Below are 26,558 nucleotides of genomic sequence, written 5' to 3'. Positions count from 1 at the left end.
TTAGGTTTTAATTATTAAAGCTTTATTCTCATTTATCAAACAACAAATGTTAAAAGGTAACATACAAAAAGGCACGGTTTTAGTAAAATTAATGAAATGGCATGAAAGAATTTTAATGCCTATTAGAGATGAAAATGGCACATTACTTAATGCTTAAACTAACAAAAAACAGTTATAATTTTAAGCTTACGATTAAGATCTACCAATTAATTTTCTAATTCTAATACATCCATATAAATGTCATTCACCGGCTCATCAAAGTTTTCATGGCTTAAACAACGAAGTAAGTACGTTTCTCGGTAATACGCAGAACAAAAAAATAATAATACATAAGTAAAATTACACGTTTATGTACATCTTTAAGTATAGTATGTCCCTCATAACTCGTCGAACTTCCTAATGGCTAGCTCGAGTTTTTCTTCAAGACTCGCCACTCTCTTCCTGAGTCGTATCAACTCTTTATCGTGTTTTCCTTCACTTTCCGTGTTTCTTCTGCTTCTTGCGTTCAATCTGCTGATGGTGTTTAGTTGTCCGGTATATCTAGATATCAAAAAAAATTATTAGTATAATTCAGCACAGGATTAGCAGCGCCGCAAGAGCCTTCTGGAAATTAAAAGACAGGTTTCCTACAATCATGACTTGAGCACAAAAATGAAACTTGCAGTGTACCGAGCAATAATAATTCCCACCATGTTATATAGAAGCGAAAACTGGGTGCCGTACTGCCGACACATGAACGCATTAAACAAGTTGCAACAGAGACACCTAAGACAACTCTTAAGAATCAAATGATTTCATCATGTCTCAAACGTATCGGTCCTTGAAAAAGCTAACTATGATTACAAAATCCCGCTTAAGATGGGCTGGTCACGTATGCAGAATGCAAGATATCCGCATACCAAAATCTCTTCTTTACGGTGAGCTTGTGGACGGTAAGAGGAGGCCGGGTGGACAACTCAAAAGGTACAAGGATATTGTCCACGAAAATTTAAAGGGGTTGCATGCAGGATAAGTGGGAAGAAACAGCTCACAATAGAAAGCAGTGGAGAAGAATTGTAAACTCAGTTAACAGAGACAACCAGAGACAAAGTAAAGAGGCAACAAAGCAATGATATGTTTGAATGTCCGGAGTGCGGTAGGCAGATATCATCACGTATCAGGCTTTTCAGTCACAGAAAATACCCCAGTCAAAATAAACAAAAAAAGGGGGTTAAATAACAATAATTCACATAGAGCTGAAAATTGGTACAGGTCTTAAATACTCATATAATATCCCCACCCCTCCCCCACGTCTGCTAAAAAAATTATTTAAGGTCAAAAGTCAAAAATATGTTTTTTTGCTTTTTTCTCCTAAATGATAAGCGCTATCGCAAAAGTACCTTACACAAATGTTGTAGATCATTAAATTTTATACAATAATGGTTCTTATACTTTTTTCTTACGAACCACCATTCCTGAGAGATGGCGATTTTAAAAGTTGAAAAACTCGTATTTTTCATAATATGCACACATATCCGCACCCACAGGTGATGATGGCGCGTTTTTTTAACGTGGTTTCCCCTGTAGGGCCTAGTCCACGATCTATTGTGGTTAAGTTTTATTACACATTATACTATTAATTTTAAAAAACGGTGCTCTTGGTAATGATTATAGTCGAACGGATTATTGTTGATTTTGGGAGAATTTTAATCTGAGTGGTAATCTTCAAATGATACTTCAACAGTAATGTCTGCGCAGACGTATTCAAAAAGATTGACTCTTCTCCACAAGTCATCATCACAAGTGGAATTCACTTGCTTCTTGCTATATATTGTGCTCCAAAAAAATGATTCTATGTATAGACAAGTATAGATATTTAAGTTTTCTTAAAAATACTCGGAACAATAAAATGGTACAACTTCCTTGTACATTCACGTACTCCACATCATCTGCTTCTGCCTGTCAACACTTATATCGTGTATATACTATCAAGTTCAATTGTCGCTAGACAATCAACTGAACCCTGAAGACTGGGGTTATAGATAATACTTTGGAGCTGATTAAAACTTTACTTCCACCTGCTCCAGAAAAACCACTTAACACAATTTTTTGCAATTGCAAAAATGGTTGTAGAGCAAACTGTGGTTGTAAAAGAGTCGAATTGTTTTGTACACCAATATGTACTAATTGTCAAGATCAGTCTTGCTCCAATATTGACTTAAATACAGATGAGGATTTTAATGAGGAGACAACTGATGCATCTGTCATAGATCGATTTCCAGATATTCCGCAAGATGAGAAAGAAAAGAAGAAAGCGAAGAAGACATTACTGTTGAAGTATCATTTGAAGATTACTACTCAGATTAAAATTCTCCCAAAAGCAACAATAATCCGTTCGATTATAATCATTACCAAGAGTACCATTTTTAAAATTAATAGTATAATGTGTAATAAAACTTAACCAAAATAAATCGTGGACTAGGCCTACAGAGGAAACCACGTTAAAAAAATGCGCCAAGTACCTACACTACTTCACAGATGGTGCGGAAATGTGTGCATATTATGAAAAATACGAATTTTTCAACTTTAGAAATCGCCAAGGAATGGTGGTTAGTAAGAAAAAGTATAATAACCATTATTGTAGAAAATTTAATGATCTACAACATTTGTTTAAGGTACTTTTGCGATAACGCTTACCGTTTAGGAGAAAAAAGCAAAAAAACATATTTTTGACTTTTGACCTTGAATAATTTTTTTAGCAGACGTGGGAGGGGTGGGGATTTTTCAGATATCATTTATAATAGTGTATTTAAGACCTATACCAATTTTCAGCTCTATGCGAATTATTGTTAATTGAAATGTCTATTTTGACTGGGGTAAAAGCTCATGATAGAAAACGTCTTGCGTGACCATCTTCTGATGCGTGTCAAATACTCCCTCAGCGAGTAATTGCAGTATGTAGTACGACTGATTTCTCTGTAAAACCGCCTCAGACACTGGCTTTTGTCAAAGCTCTGAGACTGTATGATGAGTTATAACTCAAGAAAGGGGGGCACAATAGATAAGGTCGTGATGATTGACCTCCTCCTCCGTAGGTTGAATATTTAATTTATGTTAGGAAGAACGCATCACAATTATAAGAAAAATAAAATAAAATGCGCAAAAAATAGATATATTTACCTGCAATCAGAACAGCACTCACTCCACAGTCTTAAATCCACTTTCGGAACATCCTCACATCTTCCGATGCCTTCCTGCAATTCAGGTAATACAAAAACGTCCTTTGTGATTTTGGTGATATTATCTCCGTTATCACACAGTACTCGAGACAAGGAGTACTGTTTGATTTGTACCAACTGTTCTGGCTTAAAGACTGAAGGATTCTCGTACCTAGAGAAAGAAAAATGTTGTATTGGTATTATGAAAACAATTTTATTTATTGTTTAGTTAGTTTTAAATTTATATGACTATATATTTTATGGCTTATCTGCACCTCAAAAAAAACTAGTATCCTGATTACTACTAATAAAAAATAAAATAGCTAAAAACAAAATGATTGGGTCCAATACAGTAATAATAAAAAGAGATTAAACTATCAATTTTATACTGCCAATGGATCAAACTTGAATTGAACTGTGATTAAACTTACCAAAACCTGTCACCGTCTCTCAGTTTCTTAAACTGTTCCACAAGGAGACATCTAAACAAGGGTCCGACCCTGCCTCCTTCTACAGGGTCCTCCAAAATTCCTCCAACGAAGACGTCGATATTTTCTGGGTGACCGTACAGCTTCTCCATCTTTTCTCGGACTTCGTCGTCTGATATTTCGGAGGCTAGATCATCGAAGCTTGTGACTTTACGCATTCCGCAAAAATTGCGGAAAGCTACGTATCCTGGTAAGGCATGATCTCGAGACCTAAAGACGCCAACAAAATAGAAAAAATAAAATACATATCATTATACACAGCTATAAGAATTATTTTTAAATATTTTGAATTCAATCAATTCAAAATTACGTTACTTTAGAAAAATTAACGAGTGGAAGCAAAATGATAATAAAATTCGTATAAAATGGGTGGAGGTTTTCCATAATTTTTCTCTGCTTTAATATACAAAAGATTATTGCATTTTTTTTTTTCTCTAGGTGAAATTCTATAGGTACATCCCTAGATTCCTAGATTATGGTAGATCTGAGTCAAGACACACAAAATATTAATTTATGATAAAGCAATACATAGAACATAGTTTTACAACGCGGATAAAAAACGGTCAAAATTTAGTCAAAAGTAAAAATTCTCAGAAACTTAATATAAACTATTCTATATGTTTCCAGTTATCTTATTGAATACTCTGTATACTATCGATCTAATATACTACTACTATACTTATATGTGTATGATACTTATATGTATGTAGTAAATTACTCATCTGTACTATTTTTCAATTTTGTGTAATTGCAGTCAAAATTTTAAGGCTTCATTTCTCCAAGGGTATCAAAGTTTTTCATACTAAATATTTACTGAAGTTATTGTGTTGCAATAATACAAATTATACTACCTTATACAGAGTGTCTAAAATTTTATTTTAAATAATTACTAGCTTTAAACGGCAATAACTTGTTTAATTTAAATAGAACACCCTGTATATTTTATGAGACTCAGATGCACAATTTAATTGTCTATCAAATTGTATTACGCCATTTTTTACCTATCGCTTCAAGTTTCCGTAGAAAATGCATTTTCTTGTAATTTTAAATTCATTTATCAATATACCCATGGAATACTGATATTTTAGATTATTTTTAAAGATGTACCAAATTTTTAAAGAGTACAGATACTAATATTGTCGATATAGTTTGTTTATTTCATTAAAAAATAAAAAAAAACTGTTTAAATATTTGTTAAAGAGGACCAATTAATATGATTCCAGTATTCAAACTACATTAATTGACTGCGTTGATTAATAGTAATTGGTCCAAATACTAAAAAAAATAATTTTTTATGTGTATTAGACAGTGTGGTAAAAAGTAACACTTTAAAAATGATATTTCATATTTTGAAAAATGCTTATTTATAACAACAAAGACATCCATTTTTATAACTTATTATTATATTGATTTCTGATTCCAAATCCACATTTATTTAGAATCATTTATTAACGAACATAATTAAGTATGTAATTAATTAGTATTTGGGCGGAAATAATGGTGGTATATTTAATTAATGGTATATTCTTTTATAAAGATTTAAAGAGTTGTCTTTATAAATGGGCTAGTAATATTATCGTTTTTAGCAAAGCGAGCACTGCACATTTACAAGCCTGCACATTTTGTACATTTGTTGCTTTAAAAACAATCTAAAATGTCAATATTCCATGGGTATATTGATAAATGAGGTCTAAATTATAAGAAAATGCATTTTCTACGAAAACTTGAAGGGATGGGTAAAAAGTGGTATAATACAATTTGATAGACAATTAACTTATGCATCTGATTCTCCTAAAATATACAGGGCGTTCCATTTAAATTAAACAAGTTATTGCCGTTTAAAGCTAGTAATTATTTAAAATAAAATTTTAGACCCTCTGTATAAGGTAGTATAATTTTTATTATTGCAACACAATAACTGATCAATAAATAAACTTCAGTAAATATTTAGTATTAAAAACTTTGTTACCCTTGGAGAAATGAAGCCTTAAAATTTTGACTGCAATTTCACAAAATTGAAAATATTTCAAAAACGGTAAGGTTTAAGTGTAATAAACCTTAATCAAATTTACCTTTATTTTAATGGTAGAAACTAAAAATGTAATAATATACAGGGTGTTCCATTTAAAAAAATACAACTTTAATATTTTTTATTTATTTGGGACACTCTGTATCTTGTAAAAATATTTTTAAATTGTAGCTCTAATAGTCCTTCAACGAACCCAAAGCTTACAATTTGTAAAAATCTAATCATTTAGCTACAATACTCCGTGTCGTATGTGGTGAACAACCCTGTACAAAAGATTATTGCATTTTTTTTTTCTCTGGGTGAAATTCTCTAGGTACATCCCTAGATTCCTAGATTATGGTAGATCTGAGTCAAGACACACAAAATATTGATTTATGATAAAGCAATACATAGAACATAGTTTTACGCGGATAAAATAACGGTCAAAATTTAGTCAAAAGTAAAAATTTCTCAGAAACTTAATATAAACTATTCCCATATGTTTCCAGTTATCTTATTGAATACACTGTATACTATCGATCTAATATACTACTACTATACTTATATGTATGTAGTAAATTACTCATCTGTACTACCATCACTACTATCTACCTGTGTATATTCATTGCAGCTAAATCCAGAGCAACAGCATGGGCAGTATTGAATAACTTTTCGGTTAATTCGGTATTTAAGTTTTCTCTAGGCATTTTCTTCTTAGCAGCCGTAACAAACATGCCTCTGAGTAAAGGATCAATGCCTCCTTCTTCAACCAATCTCCAAGGAGAGAAGAATGCTTTGTGAAGCGGAAGATGTCCTTCTCTGATAGGATTAAAATTCGAGTCGTACCTAAAATGTTAATAAGCATATAATCGAACCTTATTAAGTAACGTTTATTACTTTAGTTATTGTGTGTACAGCGAAAGATTAATATATTATGTCATTTAAAGAACATTATTATTATGATTGCAAGTCAAAGTAGAATGAGAATATATCGCCACCTCAAAACTACAACTAGATAGCTCGAAAATTGGCTGTTTGTAGTTAACTCTACCAACCTTTGTTATTTTGGATTATCTTTCTATTTGAAACAACTATATAACTTAAAAGTCCCGCCATGCGCCATCCCCTTTATATTTGAAGTGTCAAACGTAGATATTTTCCCAATAAATTTGCAGGATATTACAAGAACTAGACAGCTCAAGTTGTCAAAACTATGATTTTATTGGATTTTATACAAGGATTTTATAGATATCTAGTTGTAGTTTTGAGGAGTTGTTATATACTTTTGCTGTACAAACTACAAATTATCATACACAAATACACCTACCTGTGTAAAATTGGGTTAATAAGAGTATGTCCAAATCTCAAAGCTGCCGTAGCAAATACATTAGATATGCTCGGGTTGATCAGGGGATCATATTCTTTATATTCTCCCAGCAGTTCCATACCTTTCGGTCCAACAACAAAAGGCAACCAATGTTTGTAAGTTATATGCTGAATGGCAGCTCCTACAATCTTTCTGGCTTCGTAGAATAGCATGTCTCCGTCCCAGTGAGGGTTTAAATATCTAGAGAAACAGTAAAAAGATAAATAAGAATATTTATTTCCAGCTACGTAATTTTTTTTATTATTAGGCAAGCTGCTTATGCTGCTTATCAATTATGCTTATTTTTTTCGTAAATTCGGCAATAGTTTTTCCATTTGTATTGTATGGCACACCCTGTACATAAAGTTGTACAGTGTTTGCAAAAAGTCGGCTTCATATAGGATTGTATTTTATTACCTATATTTATTACTAAAGACCACGCTAAAGAGAGATAAAAATTTGACACCAAAAGTAAAGTCGTGTAAAGGATACATATATGAAAGAGACTGTGTGATTATAAAAACTAAAACAAACCTTAATTCTTTGGCCAATCTATTGTGTTCTCTCATCCACAAGGTGTGCATAGCAGTGAGTCCGTTTTGTTCATTGACTCTAATATCACCAGCCAGGAAACAGTTAACGTCACTCTCTGACAAGTTTCTTCTACAATCCATTCCTTGTCCTCCTGCATAAGGTAGTAAAGGCTTTCTTCCCTCGAACACTGGACCTTCCTTTAGACGGCCTAAGGGTGCGTCTATGTCCCGGATTTCACGCGCTAGTTCATCAGAAAAACCATATATCTACCAGAAAAAAATATATGGCAGTGCTATCATAAATTAAAACAGGATAAATTCGTTCCTGGAATATTTAATAAAAACTAAATTATGGAAAATAGAATTAAAAATATACTATTGCAACCCCTATATACAGGGTGAGTCTTAAATATGTGCAAATATTTTCAGGGCCAGTAGATCTGGATAAAAGAAACGTATTTTCTCTTTACCGTTTTTCGGGTTATTTTACTTTGAAACTTTAAGAAATACAGGGTGGCGCACCTCATTCGCCTCGGTTGAGTATACGAGAACGGAAAGATGTAAAACAATTTTTTATGGGTATATCTAAAGAGGCAATATGCCATAATTTGCCAAGGCGACACCAGCCACATTGATTACAATTTTATTGCAAAATCGCTTTTTATTCAAAATCTGAGCCAGATAGGTATAGGAAACCCTAATATAGTTTGAAAGAACATTTAAATCTGCTTCGATTTATTTAAAAAAATGGAGGGTGTTGTATTTGAAATAGCGAAGTTTTTATTTAAAATAAATATTTAAAATAGACCAGCAATTTTTGATACCCCTGTATACATTTAAGGAAGCAATCAAATTTTTTAGTAAAGTTTATTTCTCTGGCTTGAAAGTCAGCACAAGAATTAATTCTGAAAAGAAATGTACAAGGTTTTGACAAACTTTTTTATTATAGCATGCATATTTAAATATCTTTAAATATCTCAAAAACCAAAACTTTTAAACATATTTAACCCTTATAATAAATGCTTTATTTTACGTCCAAGAATCTAAAAAAATATAAATTGTATGGATCTTAGATGTGACCATAGAGAAAAAGAATATAATTTGTATATTAAGATTTATGCACATTGCCTTCCCACATATACCCATAAAAATTTTTGTTTCTAAATCTTTCCGTTTCTTAGTAGATCATGTTTAAGGCAGCGAATGAGGTGCGCCACCCTGTATATATTTTTGTGTTTATATTTGATGAGAAAGGACTTGTTTTAAAGTTACTTGATATATTAGTATAACAGATTACCTATAATGAAACATTATGAAGAAATTACTGATACCGGATTTGTTCCACATTCTAATTACAATATTTGAACAAATAAATAAATTTATCTATCTATCTATCTATAAATTTTAGATGTTTCTGAGGTCGAAATATGACTGCCAAAGTAAAAGTAATTCGCACATATTTTATAAGACTTACCCTGTACAAATGTCACAGTGAATAAATATTTAAACTATTTAAACTATTATATTAGAAATTTAGATAGATAGAATATTAAAAACATACCGGTAATTGCAGACGCAGGCCCAAATTCAATAAAACTAAAATTTTTCCTGCGAAAATCGGGCTTTTTTCACATACAAGCACATTTTCTTGGCAGTCGCTGGCAGTCATTGGCATCAGTAGACTTTAATTATCAAGTTGACAATATACAGGGTCTTTTTTAAAGAAAATATATTTTCGCTTGGCAGTAAAATGACATTTTCAACAAAATTGATCTTTGAGTTTACCTTGTTGATCAAACTCTCGATTTTTTAAAAACCTAAATACAGGCAATTAAGAGAATTGTTTTATTGAGTTTTTAAAGTTCTTTTTATTTTTAGATATATGAAACACCCTGTATGATGCATATTCATAGGCAACCAAATAAACTAGTTACCTAAAAATTATTGTTCCTACCACTAGAGACACGGAATATTGTAGTAAACAAATTATTTTATCCAAATTGTCAGTTATAAGTTTCCAGGCAATGGATCTAATAGATCCTGTACATTTAAAAATATTTTTACAAGATACAGAGTGTCCCAAATACCTAAAAAATATCAAAGTTTCTACATCTTTCCGTTTTCGTATAATCAACCGAGGCGAATGAGGTACGCCACCCTGTATAAATGAGTTCTAAATTACAATAAAAATGCATTTTCTACGGAAACTTGAAGAGACAGGTAAAAATGGTATAATACAATTTGATAGTCAATTAAATTGTGCATCTGATTCTTATAAAATATACAGGGTTTACCATTTAAATTTAAACAAGTTATTGCCGTTTCTTTCTTGTAATTATTTAAACTATTAAATATGTTGACACTCTGTATTATGAGTAAAATTTTATTATTGCAACACAAAACTGATCAATAAATAAACTTCCAAATTAAATATTTAGTATTAAAAACTTTGATAAATGTGTTTCTGAAGTCGAAAAATTTATACTGCAATTTCACAAATTGAAGAATCACCAAAAATGTCAAAAGGTTCAAATGTAAAGCGTAAAGATAAATTGGTACCCTAGGCATTTTTTTTTAATCGTAGAAACTATAAGTAAATTTTATACAGTGGTGTTCCATTGATGGAATACAACTTTGATATTTTTTGGCAGTCGCTGGCAGTCATTGGCATCAGTAGACTTTAATTACATGGCAGACATAGGCAGTCTTCGTCTCAGTCATTGGCAGTCGCTTGGCAGTAAAATGACATTTTGACAGTACATGAACATTTTTTACCTAATTGAGACACTCTGTATCTTTTATACCTAATATTGTTAAATTGTAGCTCTAATAGTCCTTTAACGAACTCAAAACTTACAATTTGCGACAAATCTAATCGTTTGGCAAATTCATAGTTCCGTTCGTATGTGGTGAACAACCCTGTATAAAAAATTGTGTTAGGGGACCAAATATCGAAAAAGAGTCAAAGAGAAAAATTGTTTAGAGTATTATTGTAAGTAGTATACCCAAGTAGTGTTTTATAAATATACATGGACGCTAAAAGGGTAGCATTTATATATTTTTCGGCAATTTTTTCAAAAACTACAATTTTTCGCTAAAACATAAACAAAGTAATCCAAAAAAGAATTATTTCCAGCGTAATATTTTTTACTGTACTGGAAATAATCTTAAAAAATAAAATGTCAATTTTTATGATGTCAAAGTTCTTGCAATGGAATGAATCGATAGCTGGAAAATAGATGTCTATGAAAAGAAAGAGGGAACAGAAATATAGGAATCTACTTAAAATTGAATATTAATACCTCCGATTTGCACCTACTACAAGAATATATAGACAGACGTTATAGAAAAAAAATAATAGAGACCATTGATACATTCAGATAAGAAGTAAAGTTATGATTTATAATCTGTGTCCAACTTCGTTGAAAATATAGATTTTGATCGATAATTTCCAGATTGCGCATAGTCTTACAAAATCTATACTTATGACTTGAAAATGAAAAGATAGCAATAGAGCCTACACTACCACTGTTAAATTTAACCCTAAATATTTTTGGACTGTGTGAGTACCAAAGATATTTGTAACTACCTGTTGTTTTTTTGCTGGGCATAATATACATGCAGTGATTTTCTTTTTAAATCTAATTGATTATTTTTTCTATACCTATTGGTGATTCTTGGATCATCTTCTGGTACATCCATTGATAACAAGGAGCGGCATATTCGCAAGACTTCTTACAATCTATTCCATCCCAAGTTTCTGAACTGACACTAGGCAAAGCGTGGTCCAAATCGTGATCTAAGAACTGGCCCCACTGCATCACCATATGGGTTATTTCTTCGTCTTGGGTGATCTTTGACGTGGCAATCAAACTAGTAGATACCTAAACATTGTTTAAGAGCATTAACAACTAAGAAATGAAATCAATATAATCAATAAATTTCTCCTTCATACTCTATCTGTTTTGTACGAACCTTTCTAGATGCTGGTTTAGGATATCCATTGTAAAGTTTGTTCTTCTCCCATCCAACTGGTCTGGCAAATCCATCTTCGTAAATCGGTTTCAGTACTCTACGGAATCCTGTCAAACTAGCTCCCCAAGTGGGATGTTGGAGGTTGTTACAGGTACCGTCTATGCTGCGGTACTTCGAATGGAAGCACATGTCTGAACAATTTTTTGTGTGTCTGTGGGCGTTACAACCTTAAACAATACCAGAATCTTAGAATCACTGGATAATTTATACAGTATGTCCCCGGATTGTCTTTACAAGAGGAAAAACTTTTTTATTAATTTCATTTTGAGAAAAATGCATTCTTCATAAAAATTGTTGCTTGTTCTAAAATGGCTAATCCCGTTTATACTTTTCCAAATATCCATACCGTTTTAGAGAAAATTAAAAAAAACGTGAAAATATGTTTGAAGTCCTAAAAATAAAGAGGCGTTTCTATCATAATATAATTTCGATTTCATTCTTTAATAGATGGTTATTATTAATTTTGATTTATAAGTCTTTTATCTACTTTTTTTTTCTTACAGATTTTGATTAACGTCATATTTTTTGCCGTTGTTAAAGTATACAGGGTGTCCCAGAAATAAGTATTTTAAGGGGTAGTAGATCTCGATAAAAGAAACATATTTTCTCTCTATCGTTTTTCAAATAACGGAGTTATTTTACTTTGAAAATTTAAAAAAAAATATTTTTTGCTAAAATTTTGAGAACCACTGGATCTTTTCTGGATTTTCTTCTATGAGGAAAAAAACCTCATAGTCATAGACATATTTATATTTATATCATTGCAATTACCTATATATTACAAACGTTTGGGTACCCATATAGTACCCGCAAGCTCATAGTGCACGTGCGCATATGCATTTATTGTGTGAAACCGTAACTCACACTAGCTTAAGCGAATCAATTTCACATTTCCATCTACCAAAATAACCCATTAAAAATAACTCACCTGATAATCTAGCGATCAAATCCAGTTTTTCCTGAGACAGTATCTCCTTATAACTGAAATCTGTTGTATGAGTCATATTAACACTGCCTTTCTGAATATGCTTCCTGATATTCACCAGAGTTCTTTCATAAACCTCTGCAGCCCTGGCTAATTCCCTAGCTGGTGCATTGGGATACCGGATAATCCTGAACAACTCCGACGAAGAAGGATGTTTGTTGTGCAAGAAATTATCGATGGTGTTGTTGATGGCCTTGTCAATCTCGCTGGAAGCTTCGGTGAAGGCGATCTTGATGAACCTGTCGCTGATACTGCCCACCGCGCCTGTTGAAACTGTAGGGTCTTTGACGGTGATGTAGCCTGAAGCTGAGTCCCTGCCATGGTCGTTGTTGGCTATGCATTCGTATCGACCTTGGTCTTCAGCAGCAACCTGAAATAATTTTATTTATTTTAGTTACAAGTATTGTTGAAGTCTGTATATTTAAGTAGAGTTGTTCAGCAGTAGCACCCTTGTAGCATCATGGCAAAGAACAATCAATAGATTAATTAGTTAGAGAATGAGACTAGCCCAAGATATCGAGTACACACTCTGTATTAAAAGTAAAGAAAAATGATGGACTTGGCACTTAGCTGGACGAGTAGATAGATACATGGAACTTTGTCCATATATCTTCTTGTCTTGTCTAGCTAGAAACAGAATATTTTAAATTTTCAGCAAAACTGCTGGACATGAATCCTTGGACACATAATATTACCATCATTATACAGGTTGGTCTGAACTGTATTCCGGAAACTTCGGCAGCATATTCTGCAAATTAAAATATGTAAAAAAGTTCGTATAAATATATATGTCCTAAAATTCTTAGTTTCGGAAATACAGGGTGTAGAAGTTTCATTTTTATTTCGATTTTGTCCAAATAATTTCTCAAGCTACATCAATATTTGGAGGAAAATTGGCGTGTGGGAGTTTTTTGACATGAGAAATTTGATTTTGATGTCAATATGACTTCTACTTGCATATTTTTTTAATTGGTTTGAAGAGTAATAATCTTTCGTCCGTACATGTAGCGTATGTTCGAAAAAAAATGGCGTCCAGTTGGCTGGAAAATGACGATCCCATATAAATGACATTTCCCATATAAATTTACATATAAAATGACAGCGATCTTCATTTCATGGCCATCGCTGACACCGTTTTTATTCGATCATACGGTATAAAACTACTGAGTAAAGGAATATATATTTACGGCATTTTCTACGTAAAAAATGGTCTCTTGGTTTGAATCACTACAAGTAATGGTTCTCGAGATATTTGGAATCGAAATGATCAACACCCTGTCATTATTGACATAAATTAAACATGTTAACTAAATAGTTATTAGATTGAAATCAAAAAACATAAATTTGAAATGTTTGTTTGTGCCAAAACTTCAACAGAAACAGTTTTATCATAATTTTTTCGAAGGAAAAATTTTGATTATTTGAAAAAATTAAAAATTCCAAAATTTATTATTTCGGTCAAATAACTATATACTCAACGCATGTTTATTTTTTGTCAATAATGACATATATTGACTATTTCCATTCTTTCCAAATATCTTAGGAACGGTTGCTCCTAGGGATTTTTACCAAGAGATATTTTTTCCATAAAAAATCACGGAAATGTATATTTTTCACTCAAGTTACTATGTGAAAGTTATTACTCTTCAAAACAGTTAAGACACATGTAAGTGGCACCCTCTACAAATAGGAGTCATATTGACATCAAAATCAAAATTCTCATGTTAAAAACTCCCAACACCAATTTTCATCCAAATATATGAGAAATTATTTGGAAAAAATCTAAATGAAAATGAAACTTCTACACCCTGTATCTCTGAAACTAAGCATTTTTGGACATACATTTATACAAACTTTGTTACTTATTTTTATCTGCAGAATATGCTGCCAAAGTTTCCGGAATGCAGTTCGGACCACCCTGTGTATAACCACATATATTAAAAGCAAGGTTGAATGAAATAAGGATGAAATATAATAATTGTGAAACTCAATCCCATTAGGCAGTTGAGGCTGCACTGTAGAGTCTCAATCACGAAATTAAAATACAAACTTGAAAAAATCCGCCCCCATATGACCTTAATATCGCATTAAAGAATAGACACCGTAATGATTCATTCGAACTTTCGAGAACAATCGAGTTCCACTGAAATGGAGGAGTACATACGAGAACATTCTAAACCTTCTCTATGCACCTAATGATCTAATGGACTATTCGAGAACTGTTTAGCTGTGGGTATATAAGCCGACGCGACGCCTGGGGCCTGAGGAGGACAGAAACAAATAGAGGAGGACAGAAACAAAAATTTGCCGCGCTAAATTCAAAATAAATTCCTTCTAGATAAATAGTTATAAATAGTTTGTAAATAGTTCTTTGAGCATTTTATCGTTATTGTTTTGTTACTTAGTGTAAAATAAATTGTGTTTAGATAAATTAGACTTTCTATCCACCCGGAACCGATGAAAAACGTAACAATATATTGAAATTCACCTTATAAATATAGAGACCTCCTGTTAAGCTGATCTTATATCTCCCAGTTCTTTGCATACGAGCTCCGTCTTTCTGCCAAGTAATACCAGGATTGGGATCGCCCACTGCCTTGCAAGGTAGTTCAATAGTACTACCCACTAAAGCCTCGATATTGTACGGCTTATACACTAGCTTGGGTGGTTTGGTGTTAAAACCTGAAATCTATAACAGTTATGATGGATAAAGACATTTTTCAATTTGTGTAAATAGTGTTACCGTGATCCGTGCGCTGACTTCTCTGGTTCCTAGTGGATTTCTGGCTTCACAAATGTATAATCCAGAGTCAGATTCTATGGCATGTCTTATTTCTAAACGACTTCTGTCGCCGTTGTAAAATACTCTCTCGTCGTTGGGAAGAACCTTGAAAATGCCAAAGAAATAACTAAATTAATTGCACAAAGCCGAAACATATTAATATTTTCATTTATGATTCTTAAACATGATCTTTTTGACATTGCTGACTTGATTTTATTTTTCTTACTTTCTGTTGTTGCTTGTTGTTATTGTTAAACGACGGTAGGTAGATAACATTAGAGCAAAAATATTAACTTTTATAAAAATTACCTCCAAGTCATCTTTGAACCACGTGATTTCCGGGGTCGGAGTACCAGAAGCCGAACACTCCAGATTGATAGTACCACCTGTCAGTATTTCAGCATTCTCCGGTTGAATAGTAAAGATTGGCGCCACTGTAATAAATAGAAAATTGTGCAACTTATACTAAACAATTTTTTCAATTAATTTACCATTAATAAGTACATTGGCTTCAGCTGAAACTCTGCCATTGTCGTTGAAGGCTTCGCAGAGATAAGTACCATGATCTGAACCTTCGATGTTCCTAATCAGAAGAGTACCGCTGGGCAATATAACAGTTTTGGACGTTGAGGCTAGTTGACGTCCGTTATGGGACCAGATAATTTGAGGAACCGGATATCCTAACGCTTGGCATTCTAGTAGTACTTGTTGAGTACCAACGTTGACGCTGACGCTTTGGGGAACTTTAACAAGCTTTGGCATATCTAAGAATTCAAAATATAACAGAAAACACAATAAGAAGCTGCTAGCTTAAATGAATCAACACCAATGTTCCGAAGGATAGTACAGCACATTTTTATTATTGCTGCACAGCTCCTTAATGATTGACAATGTAAAACATGTTTTAAAAAAGAGAGTCGTAATACTTTCTCACCATAATCAATAGTATAGTAGTTCATTGACTACTTAGTTTAATAGAATAGAAGTTCATAGACTAATTTTCTACTTAGCAACGAAATATATGAAATAGAGAAAAAAATACATAAGGAATGTAGCTGACTGTGATAGCTATGTTCTTTCATTTGTTGCTGAAATAAAGAACTGAACTACTAAAATAATAGGAAAATAATAAAAAACATGGCCCAAATTATAGGCAATTACTGGTGTTGAGCAAATGAAAGACGAAGTTCAAAACCCATAATTATAGGGCCCAGTCTTTGTCTTGGTTTTGCTAAAAAACTCTTGGAATTATTGCATTTATTTCATAGATTTTTAACGAACGGTGTATGACTACTGTACGGTGTCTTACTACTGCAACTTGACTGCCCCACGTTGGGCGCCAAAAATTGCCGCACCTTGAAGTTTGTTTAACTGAGAGTGAGTCACACAAAGGTCGCTATATTCTTAGGTAAAAACTTCAACACTAACCTCGAACTGTTGAGTGTATCTACCCTGAACTTCAAATATTACTATAGCGGTAAATTAGTGTTTTATTATGCTCACCATAATCAATTCCTTCCTCGTTTTGACTGGGATAAACAACCATCCTGGCCGGTCTGGACCGAACTTCGCCCTCTGGATTCTTAGCCAGACACTCATAAAATCCATTATCACTCTCCTCGGTAAACTGTATCATCAGCGTTCCATTCTCCATCATTTTGTACTTGTTATCATCGGGCAAAATCTCTTTTTCACCCTTCATCCAAACTATGGTCGGTTCTTCTTCACTTTGAACCGCACAAGTAAATGTTGCTATTCCACCTAAAGTGATTTCCACATCCTCAGGGCTTTGAACTATTTTTGGTGGTTCTGGAAAAGCAAATAATTTCAAATAAACTAAAGTAGTTTGAGAGAATGTTACGCACGACAGTGAAAATGTCTGTGGTCCATTCCGACGATACTTTTCCCGTACATTTCGTTTGGTTGAGAGCAACTGGCTGATGCTTGTAGTACTGACTTGTCATTGGTCAGCATCTTGCTGAACCAGGCCATCTTGCAGTCGCATATCAGGGCGTTGTGGTCTAAGCGTAACCGTTGGAGTTTGGGTAGATTGTGGAAGGCACCTCTTGGTATTTCTTTAATGTGGTTGTTGTATAAATAGCTAAAAAGAAAAATATATTCAATTTGAAAGAGTGATAAAATCAAGATGGGTCGTAAGGTTATGCCTAAACTCTTACAGATTTTCGTACAGCCACTGACAAGCTGGAGACCGTTTGAATTCTAATTCCAAAATACCCAGACCTTTTGCAAGTGCAAGAAGTAAGTCAAAAATCTTTTAAAACAGATATTTTAAAAATAGAGCCATTATACAGTATTTTTAACAAGAACCGATGTATTGAATAAAAAAAAAGTAAGAAATTATTCAAATATAGTCTATAAAATGAATAACTTTGAATTTTGACCGTTATTTTTTACCAACATGGTAAATATAAAATCCCTCTGTCAAAAAAGTTACTGATATTCTTTAAATTGAGTGCCTGAACGAATCAGATAGGTAACTCTTTTTACTTTCGTGAAATAGAAAAGGAAAATAATAAAACAAGTGACAGTTCTTCCTCTTCTTGCAAAAAAAATCAACACAAAATGTCATAATTTCAAAAAGTAAAATGTCATCAGCTTTTTGACATTTCTATCAGATCAATGTTGAATAGATTTGAACATACAGTTAGATAATATGGATTAACAATACATGGAAAACATATTAGAGCTTGTTACCAAAAATGATATACAATATATATGCCTATTTATAGTAATAAATACTTTGGCAAATAAACTATGAACCATACAAATGTAGCAAATGTTTTACAATATACAAATAATGAATAGGGACATAAGATAATGGGTAAAATGTAAAATATATTTTAAATTTTGGGGCTGTTGACCAACCTTAACAAAAACATTCAATATTCATTTAATAGTGATGTATTATTTATTGCATTTCACAAATTTATATGTAGTTATTTTGCAAATATCAATGTTCGAAAAATTATATTTGCAAATAATACACTATCATAGAAAAAAGGCGTCAGTGATGGCCATGAAATAAAAGATTGCTGTCATTTTATATGTAAATTATTCTAAAATGTTTGAGGAAAATTTTGTGAATGCAAATAATAATACATCACTATTAGTAGATATTGAATGTTTTTTGTTAAATTAGATCGATTTTCAAACCCCAAAATTTAAAATATATTTTACATTTTACCCATTATCTTATGTACCTATTCATTATTTGTAGGCATACCTATTCATTATTATAAATATGTATATATATTGTATTTATTAACTGTATATTATGTATATTTCATGTAAACTATATCATTTTTAAAATACAAACCAAAAATACGAGGAATAATTATGTTTTCTATGTATTCGAAAACATATTTATTAATCCGTAGTATCTAACTAGTGTGACGTCAAAAATCTCGTTCCGAGACCGTTCTACTAGAGACGGCATTGCGTCAGCATGGCCGCAAGTTGCTAACCTAATAAAATTAACACTAGAAAAGCCCGCGGGAACTGTCAAATTCAAAGTTATTCGTTTCACAGACTATAGTTATTATTTTCATATTTATACATTAAAAACAGAAGCAACGTCAATGAAACTCTTTTTTTGTCAGTTTTGTTTAACTTTTCACTCGGCACTTTTGAAATTACGTGCATTTGAATTACGCAAATTGTGCTTTTCTCTGTTTATTTTTAATTATCTCTTGGTTATTTTAGAATTTGTTTTATGGAAAGTGTATAAATTTGACAATACAGGGTGGTCCGAACTGTATTCCGGAAACTTCGGCAGCATATTCTGCAGATAAAAATAAGTAAAAAAGTTCGTATAAATGTATGTCCTAAAATGCTTAGTTTCAGAGATACATTGTGTAGAAGTTTCATTTTCATTTAGATTTTTTCCAAATAATTTCTGAAATAACGTCAATATTTGGATGAAAATTGGTAGCGATTTTTACCAAGAGACATTTTTTACGTAAAAAATCACGGAAATGTATATTTTTTCACTCAATAGTTTTATTACAGGTACGGACGAAAAGTTATTACTCTTTAAAACAGTTAAAACACATGTAAGTGGCGCCCCCTACAGATAGGACTCATATTGACATCAAAAACAAATTTCTCATGTCAAAAAATTCCCAAACTCCAATTTTCATACAAATATTGACATTATTTGAGAAACTATTTGGAAAAAATCAAAATAAAAATGAAGCTTCTACACCCTAGTATGTCCGAAACTAAGCATTTTAGGACATACATATATACGACCTTTTTTACTTATTTTTATCTGCAGAATATGCTGTCAAAATTTCCGGAATACAGTTCGGACCACCCTGTATATGTATGTATATTTTTTATGTAAAGAAATGTCATTGTGTGGTATATTTTGAAATTGTAGTTTTAAAAGGCAAATACTCATAAACAAGCGAAAATGGCCAGCTGGTGCTGAAGAACCTGTGGTAATACAGAGTTATTCTTTTACAAAATGAAGTTACAAGTCTAAATAATTATTCTATCACGAGATACGCACTTATAAATTTATATTACATAATCAACTTGTAGGTATATTTTCTTTATTAATTATATACATTGACATAATGAACCATTACCAAAATCACGAGATTAACCTTTTGCCAAGAAATATGCCTCTGTATAAAGCTTCTTTTATTTATTGTTAACGATTCAAATTAATAATTTAAACAAGCAAAGTCTTGGTTTATTAAGTATAAGAAATACAATACAGTTCAGACAGGAAATTCATAGTATTATAAATTGTGATTCTCAGTAAACTACATACATATATAAATAAGTATTAAGTAATATGATAACTCATATTTCCTGTAACAAATTTTTGTTAACAACTATAAAATACATTTAAATTGAACGGTAATAACTCGCAAAATTAAGTCACACCAGACGTAATAAACGCCCCAAAAGAATTTTATTGTTTGTAAATCACAACAGCATTGATATTTTTGGATTATATGGCGCACTGAGTGCCAGCTTTTTTAACAATATTAAAATTCTCAGTATTTAGCTTTTCAATATGATTTTGGATATAAAAACTTTGGCACAGACTCCAAACATATAGGAGTTGTATATGGTTCTAAAACCATAGGTATAATAGATGATTACATAAAGATGTATTTACAAAATAAGAATTAACCTCATCAACAAGGATTTCCAGAAGTTTATTAGCAAATACAAAATCAAATTTTCCCTGCTTCAAATTTCAAATATGTTAATAGCAAATAAATTAATAAGATCTGAATAAATGATTTATTATCACTCCAAAAATAAAGTGTATTGCTGGTTTTACTGATGTACTTCTTATTTTGGTATTCTCAGTAAAATATATCTACTGAATTCACCTTGAAAACTGATATATAAAACAAAGTACAGACAACGGTACAGACAATAAAATCTATTGTTATGGTCGAATATATCCAACAATATTGTTGAAATCTCGCGGTCTGTTGCTTTAGCGCCTCAAACCATCAATGTTTTGTATCCTCGAATAGATGCAGTGCAATAGATTATGTAATGATTACATGCACTTATACAAATAGCCTTTATAGTTTTCTTTGTGTTAAAACAACTTATAGATTCTAAAATCAAAAAATATAGTGAGTGTTTTATTTAAGGAATATGGTTTTAGAAAGAAAGAACATGCACCTGGAAATGCCCACAACTTGAAACATTCATACTTGGATCTAGAAGACTAGATTCTAAAAAACTTTTAATAAGCTAGTTGCGTAAAAACCCTTTTGTAATATAGACGTAGATGCAGATTGTAATGGAGGGGGAAATCCCATCTCCGAGATCAGTTGTACCAAAATTTATGACACGAATTGTTGTGGTCTCGGCGCAGTCAGTGATAAAGTGTTCTGGTGTTTCCCCATTTTCCCACAGAATATGCATTCGCCGTTGTTTCTTAGATTCAATCTACTGACGTGTTCATTGGGATTCCGATTTTTCTTACTTAAATCAAGAAAATCTTTGATTTTTCTCGGTCGTTAGTTCTGAGAGATTTCTTCGAGTGTCTTTTTTTCATAACAAGGGGCCGTCCTCTGCCGTACACACTGCGACCTTTGAGGCCCACTGTATTTGTCCCCTTTCTATATCTGCACCCATTCTCCTATCCCTGTGCCCTGCACTAACTTATGCAGGTCCCTGATAGGATGGGAGCATAGTTCCTCCGGCTCTAGCCTAGCTTTCCTAAATAACAAGTGTCGCTTGCGATCCAGAGCCTCGCAATGACATATTATGCGCTCCGCTGTTTCAGGATCTTTATCGCAGAGTCTGCAATCGAGTGTCTTAGACCGTTGAATGATTCCCATTACAGGTCACGGATAGAATCTTCCAGGTTCTTGAGTTCCGATTTAAACTGGTTTCCATTGGAGAAGCAGATCGGTTCTGGTCCAGTTGGTGATGCTTTTTCATTACCTTCTATAGGTACCTTGGTGGCCTGACATCCAGAGTATTTTCTATATTTCTTTGCTTAATTTGTTCAGCTTCTCTAAGTATTCTTTGACCGACCAACGTTGAATTGATAATCCCTTGCATAATAAGAGTAACAAGCAAAAATCAGCAAGTATTGAAATATACTAATTAAATAGCAGTAATCTTCGCTAATAACAAAACGTCTTTTTATGAGATGCCGACAATACTTGTATTGCATTATCCGTATAAATTTCATCATAGATAATATAACTTATGCATACTAATATAATTAAATATAGACAATATAGTATATAATGTCATAATGGAACATAGATGTTTAAATATGCGTAACCTAATAATTAGAAATTACATACAGTTATTAAACTTCGTGTTTAATGGCTTTAAATAATATAGTAAATTAAATGAACAATATTTGTAAGCACACACACACACATTACAGGTATGTAGGTACTTCCATATTTTTCTTAAACAGATATTTCCAGATTTTTTTAACGGTGAATTAATATAATACAGAGCATACAGGTAAAGAACTATAAATATTTAAAATAGTATACTTACAGTCTATCAAGAAATGGCAGATTTGAAAATGTGGCAGCTTTAAATTCATGGAGATCATTGGCTTGCAGATATCTAGAAAAAAATTGAATTTATTAGAATACATCAAAGCTACATACATATACAGAGTGATCCACTGTCGACTTGTGCAAGTTTCACATTCCCATTGTTATCTACTTTTCTTTCTTTACAAGTTGATGTTATTAGAATTTCAATATTTTTTTCGTTTTCGAGAGATCATTCACTTTATTTTTAGCTGACCATATCAACAGGTACGCTATTAAGATCGACAAAAAAAGTTTTATTAATTTCACTCAAAATAAGTTATTTGGATCATAAATGACCTAAATACAAAATATTTTCATGGTGTCTGTCCGTCCGTCTGTCTGTAACACGATAACTCAAAAACCGCTTAACCGATTTTAACCAAATTTGGCACAAAATACTGTGGCACCCGAGAATCTGGTCATTAGTTTTTGGTGGGGGTGGGGAGTTGGTAAGAGGGTATGGGAGGGGGTTAAAAATTTTAAAAAATCGTATCTCCAAAATTACAGTAGCTAGTGAAACGCGGTTTTCAATTTAAGATTAGGAATAATGCAACAAAATTTGTAATAACATCAAAATCAGTCAACGTCGCAGTTCTTGCGATAAAAAAAATTGGAAAAATACCTTTACTTTGAAACTAAAAGAACTGCCTACCAACTTTTTGAAAGCATATAACTTCCCAAATACCATGATGGTTTCAGCCAAAAAATAGATAAAAATCCTTTATTATATCTTTGAGTGTGGAACTTAAATGTATTGGAGAGAGATGGATGTACGAATCACTTTATCTCATTTGAGAGATCATACACGTTATGTCTAAGCAGAGGTTAAGGCATCTGCAGAATTGTCGTCAGTTATCTAGAATCTAGATGGTCTTCCGTTTATTGTGACAGACAAAACTCACAGTTAAACTGTTATGTGTAGACTGGGCTTTAGTAACGATATTTTTTATAAGATTTAACTATATCAGTTTCGTTGTTTGACGCAAATAAATTGCACTTGAATAGGAAACTGGTCTTGAACAGTAGTTCTCTATCAAAGCGAAGTATTAAAAACCTATGCTATCGACATAGGTAAACAAATCTTCAATCGCCCGTCTGCCTGCAATACAGACACCGGATTATTTTCATTAGGGCATCTGTTGAGGTTCAACGCCGCGTCGGCAAGAGTTTTAAAAGTACCCCTTTAAAAAACAGACGGATATACAGGGTGTTCCACTGTTTCAAAAAAGCTACATACATATTTCAGATTTCAGTCCTAGTTAATGTTTTAATTCCAATGTTTTTAGCCGATCATACCAACAGGTACATCTGTAACACGATAACTCAAGAAACCGCTAAACCGAAGAAGTTTTTTTAATTTCACTCAAAATTTAGGTCATTTATGACCCAAATACAAAATATTTTCATGGTGTCTGTCCGTCTGTCTGTAACACGCTAATTCAAAAACAGCTAAACCGATTTTAACCAAATTTGGCACAAAAAATACTGTGGTACCGAGGAATTAGGCCATTAGTTTTTTGGTGGTGGTGGGGGTTGGTAAGGGTATGGGAGGGGTTAGAAATTTAAAAAATCCTAACTCCAAAATTACAGTAGCTAGCGAAACGCGGTTTTCAATTTAAGATTAGGAATAATATTTGCAACAAAATTTGTAATAACATCAAAATCTGCCTACCAACGTTTTATTAACATATTTTAGTATGGGAGGCTGCATTGGCGTAACTACAGGGGAGCCCGGGGGTGCCGGCCCCCCTCCCCATGTACTGCTGGCTTGGCTACGTATTAATTTTTATTTGCTTGTGATGCAGTAAAAATGACGTTTCTTAGTTTTGTTTAGTTAATATTATTTTGTTGTGTTCAAAAAATGTGTTAATTTTTTTTTAAATTTGTAGGTATTTAAATAATGTACGGGAACACGGTTTGATAACCAAGTCTATTTTGTCTATATCTATTTATTGATAGAGAAATTCATGTAACCGTTTGTAACATCCGAAAAACGTGTTTTTTAAAATTATTTTTCATTTAAAAAAACAAAAATCCTAGCCCCCCCTGGGCTCAACCCCAGGGCCCCCCCAGGCCCACCCCAGGATAAATTGCTAGTTACGCTAATGGGGAGGCTATACGTGCCTCCCGGCGCCAATTTTTTTAATAAAATATGAGGATAATGCGGTAGCATATAATTTAAAAATATATTTTTTTTAATTTGCAGATCGATTCAAGTATGTTATAAAAATGTTCTCTTGAGAATTAAACATAATTGGAAAAAAAATAAACATACACATCATTTTTTCGAAGAAAAATTTATGATTAATTTATAGAAATAAATAGTTCCCAATAAATTTATCATTTCAGTCAAATAACTATCTACTCGACATGATTATTTTTTGTTATAATAACATATGTATTGACTACTTCCATTCAATATCTTGAGAACGGTTGCTCGTAGCGATTTTTACCAAGAGACATTTTTTACGTAGAAAATCACGGAAATGTATATTTTTTTCACCCAGTAATTTTATACGGGTATGGACAAAAGTTATTACTTTTCAAAACAGTTAAAACTCAAATAGATGGCGCCCTTTATAAAGATGGGTTATATTGACATCAAAATCAAATTTCTCATGTCAAAATCTCCCAGACACCAATTTTTATCTAAATATTTATTTTTTTATCATCTTTTTTATTTGAAAAAAATCGAAATAAAAATGAAAGTTCTACACTCTGTATCTCCAAAACTAAGCATTTTAGGACATACATTTATACGCACTTTTTTATTTATTTTTGTCTGCAGATTATGCTGCCGTAGTTTCCGTAATACAGTTCGGACCACCCTGTATAGCTACAGCATTCCGATTAAAATACCACAAATTTATTGTAAAAAAAAATTTGAATCACTTTGTATACAAAAAAATCTTTTTAAATGTGGGATACCCTACTAGCACATTTTTCCAAAACAATATAGAAAAATATTCAAATATGAAATCTGATTTAAATTTAGTTTCTTTATTTTTATGGTTAACATTAGGACATTTTTGTAAGTTAATGTTAATTTTTGTTAAGTAAAATTAAAGGGATTAAGAGATTATTCCGATTGACTAATTAAAATAGTACCAATAGGATACTTACAGTCTTTCAAGACGAGTGAGATGTGTAAAAGTACCACTTTCAATGTCCCTGATGCGGTTCTTGTACAAATAGAGGTTCTGCAAGTTGTATAGCCCACGAAACGTTTCGTTCCTGAGCCGTTTGAGATCATTGTTGTTTAGCAACAAAGTAACCAAGCGATGGTTGTCTATAAAAGTTCCTTTGGTGATATCCCTAATGCGGTTGAAACGGAGATCTCTGAAAATTAAAGAAAAACAGGAGTTAAAAGAAGATTAAATTATTCAAAAACTTGTTGGGGTAATGTAAACAACTGTTGATAAACAGTATTTTTTACGTAAGTGATATGAGAAAGATCTGTTTGTTACAGTCACGATATACCTATTTCTTAAAGTTACATATTGAAGTGAATTAGTCTGTCTAACGAGAGGATCCATGAAACTGACAGTTGTGTCTGTCATTTTAATTTACAGATAATGGTATTTCTGTCATTTTTTGGATGTCTTCTGTCGAAATCTTCGACTAAGTCGTCTCTTCCTACTCTCAAAGATTATGACTATTAGTAGATATCCTTGTTTAAAATTGGTATGCCATAATTCAGCAACTAATAGAACCAAAACTAACGTTTTACATACATACACGGTGTCCCAGAAATAAGTGCGATTATTTTAAGGAGTGGTAGATCTCGATAAAAGAAACATATTTTCTCTTTATCGTTTTTCAAATAAGTCCAAAATAACGAAGTTATTTTATTTTGAAAATTTCCAAAAAAAATGTTTTTCTGGGTTTTCTTTCTTGTAAATTTAATCTACTACCTATGTTGCCATATTATCAAAAAATTATGTTTTTTAACTAAAAACTAAAAAAATTTCGAATTTGTAATTTTTTTTGCGAAAAAAAACCTCACAGGCTTGTTTCTGGGGTTGAACTATACTACCAGTTAAAATACTTGCACTTATTTCTGGGACACCCTGTATATACAATTTCTTTATTGG

The 26,558-nt window shown here is 32.3% G+C and overlaps 1 protein-coding gene across 1 annotated transcript; it reads right to left on the bottom strand.

The window, feature by feature from the left end:
- Nucleotides 1-26,024, bottom strand: LOC115885850 (peroxidasin-like). Its single transcript, XM_030904873.1, has 19 exons — nt 25,945-26,024; nt 25,588-25,803; nt 22,421-22,492; nt 17,260-17,495; nt 16,898-17,203; nt 15,886-16,158; nt 15,704-15,828; nt 15,356-15,499; nt 15,101-15,301; nt 12,556-12,982; nt 11,568-11,794; nt 11,257-11,476; nt 10,450-10,511; nt 7,594-7,859; nt 7,021-7,260; nt 6,306-6,539; nt 3,629-3,895; nt 3,160-3,369; nt 1-540 (listed from the first exon to the last, which is right to left on the bottom strand). The coding sequence occupies exons 1-19, from the start codon at nt 26,022-26,024 to the stop codon at nt 378-380; spliced, it is 3,969 nt and encodes a 1,322-aa protein (XP_030760733.1). The 3' UTR covers nt 1-377.
- Nucleotides 26,025-26,558: the final 534 nt, after the last annotated feature.

This window comes from Sitophilus oryzae, unplaced genomic scaffold (genome assembly GCF_002938485.1).
Source record: "Sitophilus oryzae breed Bouriz unplaced genomic scaffold, Soryzae_2.0 scaffold_430_pilon_pilon, whole genome shotgun sequence".
Lineage (NCBI taxonomy): Eukaryota > Metazoa > Arthropoda > Insecta > Coleoptera > Curculionidae > Sitophilus > Sitophilus oryzae.
This window is presented reverse-complemented; position numbering and strand designations above follow the sequence as displayed.